This window comes from Chiloscyllium plagiosum, chromosome 6 (assembly GCF_004010195.1).
Source record: "Chiloscyllium plagiosum isolate BGI_BamShark_2017 chromosome 6, ASM401019v2, whole genome shotgun sequence".
Taxonomy (NCBI): Eukaryota; Metazoa; Chordata; class Chondrichthyes; order Orectolobiformes; family Hemiscylliidae; genus Chiloscyllium; species Chiloscyllium plagiosum.
The window spans coordinates 1,262,055-1,273,117 of record NC_057715.1 but is presented as its reverse complement, the minus strand read 5'-3'; the positions used below and the strand labels follow the sequence as shown (position 1 = coordinate 1,273,117).

General features: G+C 42.0%; 1 protein-coding gene across 1 annotated transcript in view; it reads right to left on the bottom strand.

Annotated features, from left to right (window-relative positions):
• The window catches only part of ercc5 (excision repair cross-complementation group 5), a 111,294-nt gene that overhangs the window by 83,834 nt on the left and 16,397 nt on the right, over positions 1-11,063 (bottom strand). The window contains exons 6-8 of the mRNA XM_043692670.1: positions 9,630-9,724; positions 7,492-7,624; positions 452-535 (exon numbers count right to left, since the gene is read on the bottom strand). Coding sequence (XP_043548605.1) covers positions 452-535; positions 7,492-7,624; positions 9,630-9,724 — 312 coding nt within the window. The remainder of the gene's footprint in view (positions 1-451; positions 536-7,491; positions 7,625-9,629; positions 9,725-11,063) is intronic.

Genomic DNA, 11,063 nt, shown 5'->3' with positions numbered 1-11,063 from the left:
CCACTGCAGCGGACAGCTGGAACTGACAACCGGAAGCGGCAGATTCAAACCACTATAAAAGCCAGAGGAAACATCACAGAAGCGCTTCACAGGAGGCTCCCAAGCACTGAGGATGTCACCTAGACAGGGGACGAAACGTCTGCAACACAAATTCCCAGCTCGGCGAACAGAACCACAACAACGAGCATCCGAGCTACAAATCTTCTCATAAACTTTGATCATTTTGTTTTGGAGCTAAGTCAAAATATCAGGTAGCTCTTGTACTAACATTGTCCCCAGGTTTGACCTTTTGGTGATAGTTTATGTACACTGTTATTTGATAAAGACTAGCTGAGAGAGCTAGTTCAGTGTGGACCAAACCTTGGATCTGTATGGTGTAGCTATTGTTTTACCTGTGTCATCAAGTGACCTTATAATGTAGCATACTGATGTGATATCATGTTAAACTTACTTTTTGCAGTGAATGGCTGGATGTTTCTTACTTGGTTCACCTATTAAAATCCAAAACTCCATTTCATCAAGGGGCAGCTTCCCTCTGTAAGCAAAAGGCAAAACAAAATGTCTGCAATATGTAATTGGAAATGGAATACTTTATTCTCTTGTCCATCTGCAATTAGATATGCAAGTGTACTGTCACCCAATTTAAGAACAATATGAAAATGGAAAGGGTACATCATAGGTTCATTTTCTGTTATTTATAGGATAATAATGATGCATTATTTCCATTAGTTACAGATATTTGAAATAACAAAAGAAATTAACTGTGGAAACAGTTGAAACAAAAATGATTAGAACATAGAATTCTCCACAAACTGTTGTCAAAGAAGAATCCATAAGAATGTAAAATAATTGCTTAAAAAAAAATGAAGTAATTCAACCCTCTTCTATAACATCTTTCATATCACAGGTATCTACCCAATTAGCATAGTAATAGCAGAATCTCAAAATAATTTACATTTGTTGATTAGTACATAAACATTGTGAAAATGTAAGTTTAAGTGGGTACACTTGCATCTAATAGTATCCATCGGTTCCCTAATATTTCAAACTAGCAAAAGCAAGGACTACAAATGCTGGAGATCAGAGTCAAGATTAGAGTGGTGCTGGAAAAGCACAGCAGGTCAGGCATCTGACGAGCAGGAAAAATCGACACTTCGGGCAAAAGCCCTTCATCAGGAAGGGCTGACAATTCCTGATAAAGGGCTTTTGCCTGAAGCATCTATTTTCCTGCTCATCAGATGCTGCCTGACCTGCTGTGCTTTTCCAGCACCACTCTAATCTTAACTAATATTTCAAACTAGTATACTTTTTCTCTGTAATTTTAGAACAATTAAGATGACAGCCATTTTTAAAAAACTATATGTAATTAATTATTCACATGAAAAAGCAAATATTTGACTCTCTTAAAACTTCTGTAATGTTACATTTCTTTCAATTAGAATGAATCAGAATTCAAGTTTTCTTGCAATTAGTTTATCATTGAAATCCACACTGAGGCAACAGTATCATAAAGCTACCCAGAGAAGCATTGCAATTATAGGTGTAGGCTTGCTCACTGAGCTGGTAGATTCATTTTCAGACATTTTGTTACCATACTAGTTAACGTCATCAGTGAGTGTCCGATGAAGCACTGGTGTTAGCGACCCGCTTTCTATTTGTGTTTAGGTTTCCTTAGGTTGGTGATGTCATTTCCTGTGGTGATATTAGTTCCTATGGCGATGTTAGTTCGTGTTCTTTTTCTCGAGGGTGGTAAATGGGGTCCAAATCAATATGTTTGTTGAGAGTTCTGGTTGGAATGCCATGCTTCTAGGAATTATCGTGCATGTCCCTGTTTGGCTTGTCCTAGGATGGACATGTTGTCCCAGTCAAAGTGGCGTCCTTCCTCATCTATATTGTAAGGATACTAGTGAGAGTGGGTCATGTCTTTTTGTGGCTAGTTGATGTTCATGTATCCTGGTGGCTAATTTTCTGCCTGTTTGTCCAATGCAGTGTTTGTTACAGTTCTTGCAAGGTATTTTGTAAATGACATTAGTTTTGCTTGTTGTCTGTATGGGGTCTTTCAAGTTCATTGCCTGCTGCTTTAGTGTGTTGGTGGGTTTGTGGGCTACCATGATGCCAAGGGGTCCGAGTAGTCTGGCAGTCATTTCCGAGATGTCTTGGATGTAGAGGGGAGTGGATATGTTCTCTGGATGTGCTGACTCCTTGTTTGGGTTTGTTGCTGAGAAATTGGTGGACTGTGTTCGCAAGTTTTAAGAAGATTTGTAGCTCAGGTTGAGGTTCTGTATGTAGTTATGCTCGCTGAGCTGGAAGGTTCATTTTCAGCTGTTTCATCACATACTAGGTAACATCTTCGGTGAGCCTCCGGATGATGCACTGCTTTCTATTTATATGTTTAGGTTTCTTTGGGTGCCCAAATCCAAAGAAACCCAACCATATAAACAGAAAGCAGGAATCATCAGCAGTGCTTCATCTGGAAGCTTACTGAAGATGTTACCTAGTATGTGACAAAACATCTGAAAATGTACCTTGTAGCTCAGCGAGCATAACTACATCCAAGACTGTGTTCGTTGGGTACCTGTTCTTTTTGAATACACTGTATAGGTGATTTTCCTCTGCTCTTTGTAGTTCCTCTGTGCTGCAGTATGTGGTGGGTCATTGAAATAATGTTCTAATGCAGCTTTGTTTGTGGGTGTTGGGATGATTGCTGCTGTAGTTTAGTATTTGGTCCGTTTATGTTGTTTTCCTGTAGACGCTGGTTCCTATAGTCAGATTCTCTTGCAAGAACTGTTACAAACACTAAATTATACAAACAGGCAGAAAACTAGCCACAAAAAGACATGACCCCCTCTCACTAGTATCCTTACATAGAGATGAGGAAGGACACCACTTCGACTGGGACAACACATCCATCCTAGGATGGGCCAAACAGAGACACGCATGAAAATTCCTAGAAGCATGGCATTCTAACTCTCTCAACAAAGTGATTTGGATCCCATTTACCACCCCCTGAAAAAAAAGAACAAGAAGTGACATCACCAATCCAAGGAAACCTAAACACAAATAGAAAGCGGGCCATACCACCAGTGCTTCAAACGGAGGCTCACTGATGATGTTACCCAGTATGGTGATGAAACATCTGAAATAGAGAACCTCAACCTGAGCTGCAAGCCTTCTCAAAACTCGCTAACTTGTACACTCAATGATAAGGTCCTAGGGAGTGTTGCTGAACAAAGAGAACTTAGAGTGCAGGTTCATAGTTCCTTGAAAATAGAGTCGCAGGTAGATAGGATAGTGAAGTAGGTGTTTGGTATGCTTTCCTTTATTGATTGAGTATGAGTATGACCTCCCAATTCCTGTATGAGTACAGGAATTGGGAGGTCATGTTGAGGCTGTACAGGACATTGGTCAGGCCACTTTTGGAATATTGCATGCAATTCTGGTCTCCATCCTATCAGAAGGATGTTGTGAAATTTGAAATAGTTCAGAAAAGGATTACAAGGAATTTGCCAGTGTTGGAGGATTTGAGCTATAGGGAGAGGTTGAATGGGTTGGGGCTGTCTTCCCTGGAGCGGAGGTTGAGGGGTGACTTTTGAGGTTCATAAAATCATGAGGGGCATGGATAGGGTAAATAGATAAAATCTTTTCCCTGGAATGGGGTGAGTCCAGAACTAGAGGGCATGGTTTAGGATGAGAGGGGAAAGATTAAAGAGACCGAAGGAGCAACGTTTTCATGCAGAGGATGGTACGTATATGGAATAACCTGCCAGAGGAAGTGGTGGAGGCTAGTACAATTACAACATTTAAAAGGCATCTGGATGGGTATGTGAATAGGAAAGGATTAAGTGGAATATGGACAGGGTGCTGACAAGTGGGACTAGATTGGGTTAATATATCTGGTCGGCATGGATGGATTTGACCGAAGGGTCTGTTTCTGTGCAGTACATCTCTATAACTATGACTGGGACAACACATCCATTCTAGGACAAGCCAAACAGAAAGACAAACAAGAATTCCTAGAAGAATTCCAACTGGACTAACAACAAACACATCGGCTTGGACCCTATTTACCAACCCCTGAGAAAAAGAACAAGAACTGACATCACCAACTCAAGGAAACCTAAACAAGTAGAAAGCAGGTCACTAACACCAGTGCTTCAGCAGAGACTCATTGATGATGTTACCACTTCCGCCCCCATCATGGCCGCTTCCACAGCCATTTCCGCCCCTCACAATTCCTCATGCACCACACGTGACATCACTTCCGCCCCTCACATCATCGCTGATGTCACACACTCAGTGACTTTCACCCCCCCATACTGCCGTGTTTACCACCACTTCTGCCCCCCACCGCCACTCATCTGCATTCTGCTAACACGCCCCCCACAGATCCCACTGTCACCATCCCCCACCCCGCCAGGGTGTGATACATCCAGACAGAATGCTCTCGATGGCGCACCTATAAAAGTTGGCAAGGGTATTTGCCGTCATGCCAAATTTCCTCAGCTGCCTGAGGAAGAAGAGATGTTGTTGGGCCTTTGTAACCAGTGTGTCCACATGAAGAGTCCAAGAAAGCTTGTTGTTGATGACCACTCCCAGGAGCTTGACACACTCCACTCGTTCCACCTCTGTGCTGTTAACGTGGAGGGGGCATCCCGCTGAAAGTCAATAATGAGTTGCTTGGTTTTGCCGGCATTGAGAGCTAGTTTGTTCTCAGTGCACCATTTTTCCAGGTCTTCCACCTCCCTTCTGTGGTCTGTTTCGTTGCCATCTGAGATCTGACCGACTATGGTGGTGTCATCAACGAACTTGTAAATGGCATTATTCTGGTATTTGGTGACGCAGTCATATTTATACAATAAGTACAGTAGGGGGCTGGGTATGCACCCCTGGGGGGCTCCAGTGTTGAGTGTTAGTGAGGATGAAGTATTGTCCCCAATCTTCACTGATTGTGGCCTGTGGGTCAGGAAACTGAGGATCCAGTTGCAGAGAGTGGAGATATCTGCAAATAAAGCATCTTGATAGAAAATTAGTAGGAATCAGTTTTTAAGAAGAGTGATACTGAACTTGGTTGAAAAGTGTGGGCTGGAAAAGATGTGGAGTAGCCAGTATTAGACTGTGGTGGACAAAAATCACACAATGCCAGGTTACAGTCCAACAGGTTTATTTGGAAGCACTAGCTTTCGGAGCACTGCTCCTTCATCAGGTAGCTGTGGAGCAAAAAGTCTTTTGCTATAAATTCTGTGTCTTACGGTCCTGTCCCACATCTACCTGATGAAGGAGCAGTGCTCTGAAAGCTAGTGCTTCCAAATACACCTGTTGGGCTATAACCTGATGTTGTGTGATTTTTTAACTTTGTGCTGGAAAAGCACAACAGGTCAGGCAGCATCCGAGGAGCAGGGGGGTCGACGTTTCGGGCACAAGTCCTTCATCAGGACGATTGAATTCCAAATGAAGGGCTTATGCCTGAAATGTCGACTCTCCTGCTCCTCGGATGCTGCCTGACCTGTGCTTTTCCAGTGCCCCACTTTTCGACTCTGGTCTCCAACATCTGCGGTCCTCACTTTTCTGATATTGAATTTGGAACGCTACCTCTCTGTCTCCATTTTCTGCTGAGGTTCTCTCCAACACTTTGTTTTTATTTCACATTTCCAGCATCTGCAGCATTTTGATTTTAATTAACCAAATTAATAAATGGGTTTTTGCTTTGAGTGGAAGGAGAGTGTCAGCGAGTTTGAAATAGCCTAAGAAATTAATGTTGAGGATTAAACTTACGATCCAATCATGTCATGCCCAATCACTGTTAATTTAGGATGTGCGGTTGGCATGGATGAGCTGTACTGTTTGTTTCTGTGCTGTACAGCTCTCTTGACTATAATCACGTTCAGTACTTGGAAGAGTGTAACTCAATCTTCTTGCAGAGGGCTTGGTTGCTGTGGAGGAAATGCTTGTATTTATATCTTGTTTGTTACCATTACTGGATGTGTTGAAGTTCTTTGCAGTTAATGGCGTACTTTTGAATTATAGCTGTCATGGTACTGTAGGAAATGCGGCAACCAATTTGCACTGAACAAACTCTCGCAAATAGCTTCTCAGTTCCTTCAGATCAAGGTTGACTTTGCTGCTTCCACTTCAGAGTGGAACAGTCTGCTCATGTCCATAAATCTGTGATAGGATTTGTTTATTTTGGCCGAGGTGCACATATTAGTCAGGACTGTGGGAAGACATCTCCTCTTGTTCTTTGAATAAGTGCCACGGAATCTTTTGTATCCACCTGACAGACAGATAGGGACTCAGTTTAATGTCCCTTCTGACCATGCAGCATTCGCTAAGAACCGTTCTGGAGTGCCATCTCAATTTTGGCTCGAAAGCCCGAGAATGCAATTTGAACCTTGGAATCTTGTGACCAAGAGTGCACCTGACAAAATTTACAACATCTCATCACAATCTCTGCCAGAGTTTCTGTAGAGTTTCAGGGCAGGGTGGGAGGATATTTATGTAAACAGGTAACCCTGTGCATTACTTGAGGAGCAAGACTGGTGTCCACTTGTGCATGGCTGCTAGAAACTCCAATCACTGTATCCAAAATGGAATAAACAGTGTTGGCCTGAGACTGAGAGGTCCAGATTTCTCACCTGTCAATTCTGATTTGTTCTTGAATTCCCTGCTCAGAGGCAGGTCCAACACACATCACCACCTCCACCGTACTTACAGCAAGGAGGCACGTTATGAATCTAATTCAGCCAGAACTGGGATCGAACCCTGTACTGTAGGCACTAATCTGGCTCTCCAACCACGTGGCTTCCCAAGTTTTTGACCACACATCTGACAGCGCACTATTTAGAAAGCCAGCTTCCATCTCTGTAACATCGAATTGGTCTCCTTCCTATCGGAAAGAATTTGTGAAACTTGAAAAGATTCAGAAAAGATTTACAAGGATGTGCTAGGGTTGGAGGATTTGAGCTATAGGGAGAGGCTGAATAGGCTAGGGCTGTTTACCCTGGAGCATCGGAGGCTGAGGGGTGACCTAATTATAAAATCATGAGGGACATGGATAGGATAAATAGAGAAAGTCTTTTCCCTGGGGTGGGGGAGTCCAGAACTAGAGGGCATAGGTTTAGAATGTCCCCACCCCCACTCATCTATTGTACTCTATGCTTTCTCCCCACCCCCACCCTCCTCTCATTTATCTCTCCACCCTTCAGGCAGTCTGCCTGTATTCCTGATGAAGGGATTTTGCCAGAAACGTCGATTTTCCTGCTCCTTGGATGCTGCCTGAACCGCTGTGCTTTTCCAGCACCACAAATCCAGAATCTGGTTTCCAGCATCTGCAGTCATTGTTTTTACCACCTTGATGATGTTACCTAGTATGGTGGCAAAACATCTGAAAACAAACCTTACAGCTCAGCAGGCAAACCCACATCCAGAACATCAACCTGAGCAAAAAAGTCTTTGCAAAACTCGTATTGCAATTATAGAATTATGCATACTCACCGAAATGCTTTGGATGCCTTTAAAGGTGTAGCCTCAAATCCAATAGGACAGAAGTAATGATTTTGGCAATGATAGATGAAAGCCATTGACTCATCCTTCAGTCCTTGCGTTAACTTCATTAAAGCCCCTTCAGCTGGAATATAACCATAAATAAACATCCAACTATATTACAAGATCCTATATTCACCCTGCAGTAAGTTAAGCTGTTATCATTATGTTCCAGTAGATTATCACAAATTAAATTTGTCATGGCCATAGTATAGAAAATAAAATTATGATTATCAGGTTAACTGGAGTGGTGGAAAAGCCTCTTGTTTTGCCAAGTAGGTTTTGGGAAGTCGAGGCAAAAATAAACAAAACCTTTTGGAGTTCCCACTCCTGACCCAAAAACAAATTACTTCTGGCAGTGCAATCATGTTTGCCAAGAACAATATAGCTTTGTGTGCAATATTCCCAACATTGTCATTGGTCACACACAGTTAGGCAAGACAGTAAGGGTGCCTATGAAATTGTACCCAGCAGAATACAGTCTAACATTGAGGAAAAGAGAAGAGAAAGAAAATGTAGATAGTATATACACAGCTCCCTATGTATCAGGAGACGATAGCACTAAATTGCAACTCCTGACAGTTCAACTCTGAATGATAGCTAGCAGTAAAAGCAGAATACGGTTAATTTACTCGTATGGGGTGCTGGAACATAGAAAGTTATGCAACAGCAAAATGTCATGGATGCTAGAAATGCAAAATAAAAACAAGATGCTGATAATATTTGGCAGGTCTGGCAGAATCTGTGGAATTAGAAATACATCATCGCTTGATAGTACAGAACTGAAATGTTGCCTAAAAAAGTTAAGTTGAATATTTTCATCTTGCACTCATAAGGATCAGGATGCTAGAAACAGACTTGGGGAAAGAAAAAGGACAAATTTCTACAGCATGAAGAAGGAGTGCTGATTGGTCAGGCTATCAGTTCATAGAATCAGAGTCTCTACAGCGTGGAAGCAGGCCATTAGGTGAATAGAGTCTGCACCAATCCTGAGGAGCAACCCACACAGACACCCACCCCCAACCCTATCCCCACCCCTGTAACTCTGCATTCCCCATGGCTAATCCACCAGCACAGCACATCCCTGGACACGGTGGGCAATTTAGCACAGCCAAAATACCTAACCTGGAGATCTTCAAACTGTGAGAGGAAACCCATGCAGACACTGGGAGAATGTGCAAACCCCACAGACTGTTGCCCGAGGCTGGATTGAAACCCGGTTCCCTGGCACTGCGAGGCAGCAGTTGGCTGATCACTGAGCCACCTTACATGGCAACGCAGTAGAACAGTCAACCTCTATTGTAGTCTACCTGCTTGGTCTGAGAACAAGCCATGAAGATGCAGAGATTGATCAGCAAGTTACTGATCTCTCTGACACTTTCTTCTTCATCCCTAGCAATGAAAAGAGTGCAGTGTAGGTTCAAAATTCCTTTGGCCCACATGAAGCACGGCTGTGCGTGATAATATGTGTAGCTTATAGCATACACACATTCACCCACTGCAAACCCAATAAGTAATCTTAAATTAGTTTCTGGTGTAATTCTTAGCTTTCCCCAATTATTTATTAAATGTTGTTCAATACCAGATCCATCCAGTTGCACTGTCGATCGATTTTGCAGCTTTCTCATTGGGTGACAAAAACCATGAAAATTGCCATTCTGCTGTACTCCCTTGGCAACACCAAGAATAAATCGGTATACTGTCTGGTCTAAGATTGACCAGAAACTTTCCAGCATTTCAATGTCAAGGATGGCCCAATCAGCAGCACCACCACCACCTCTCGGTCCCAAGGTTGTCATGGCTCACACTTTCATCTTTCACTGCATTCAGCTCTTCAACAAAGAACTTTGCCCTCTTGTTCTCTCTTTGTGAACCTACATCATGCTCATACTATGCCTAACCTCAGACAAATGATATTAAAGGTGCAAACTGTTTCTTTTGTGAAATCAATATCCTTTGCGATGAAAAGTAGATTTTTTTTGATAGAAGCTATATCATAGACGTTGCATCACATCAGCACATTGACTTTTTATAATGCAGGCAAGTCCATGCAATTGTTAATAGATTAATGCATAATGCACTTCAAGTACCAGTTTCTCCAGCTGTTCTATTTTTCCCATGTGGTTTGTATAGAACATACGAACAGCCTCTCATGTGAAAATGCTCATTCAGCTGTCTGAACCATCTGTGAAAAGCAGCAAAAAAAGAAATATTTTAATATCAATACAAACAAATTAAATAATTTAGTATTGATCCAAGGAATTCTAGATGAATGGTAACATTTATCTGGAACAGGCCAGGTGGATCGCAATAATCCTTCTCATCCTGCACATTTGCTACAGAATTGATTCCATTACTGCAGATCAAAACTTTTGTTAGGAGAGTTTAGTGCACTTTTTCTTAAATTACAACCACTCTGCCAAAGTATTTATTAAGTTAGGAAATTCCTTGGAATGATTAAATATATTTGCATTCACACTATTGTCGCAGCTCTGAGAAACATCTTAAATTAACAACTGAATAAAATTATTTTATATACCAAAAGCAAACATTGACATGAGCACAGTAAGCTCACTATCAAAAATGAAATGAATGAGTTCTGGTATTTTGAAGATGTTGGGAGAGAGGCGACATTTAATTTTTTTTTAAACTATAAGTTAACTTCAATGTTCAATCACCCAATTAATTGATGTCACCTGTGAACATATTACAAAACAAAGCCTTTTGAACCCATGTCCTCAACACATCCTCTTGTCCCCCCACAATCTTCTTTTACAATAAATGGCTGCTGAGCCACAGCAGCTGATGTTTTATAACCTTATCCAACAGTAATCAATGCTATGTTCCCAAAGGGTTCATGTTAATATACTTAAGAGGGAAATCAGGAGGGCAAAACGTGGACATGAGATAGCTTTGGCAAATAGAATTAAAGGAGAATCCAAAGGGTTTTTACAAAATATATTAAGGACAAAAGGGTAACTAGGGAGAGAAATAGGGCCCCTCAAAGATCAGCAAGGCGGCCTTTGTGTGGAGCCACAGAAAATGGAGAAGATACTAAATGAATATTTTGCATCAGTATTTACTGTGGAAAAGGATATGGAAGATATAGACTGTACAGAAATAGATGGTGACATCTTGCAAAATGTCCAGACTACAGAGGAGGAAGTGCTGAATGTCTTGAAAACGGTTAAAGGTGGATAAATCCCCAGGACCTGATCAGGTGTACCAGAGAACTCTGTGGGAAGCTAGAGAAGTGATTGCTAGGTCTCTTGCTGAGATATTTATATCATGGATAGTCACAGGTGAGGAGCCGGAAGACTGGAGGTTGCCAAACGTGGTGCCACTGTTTAAGAAGGATAATAAAGGCAAGCCAGGGAACTATAGACCAGTGAGCCTGACCTCAGTGGTGGGCAAGTTGTTGGAGGGAATCCTGAGGGACAGGATGGACATGTATTTGGAAAGGCAAGGACTGATTAGGGATAGTCAACATGGCTTTGTGTGTGGGAAATCATGTCTCACAAACT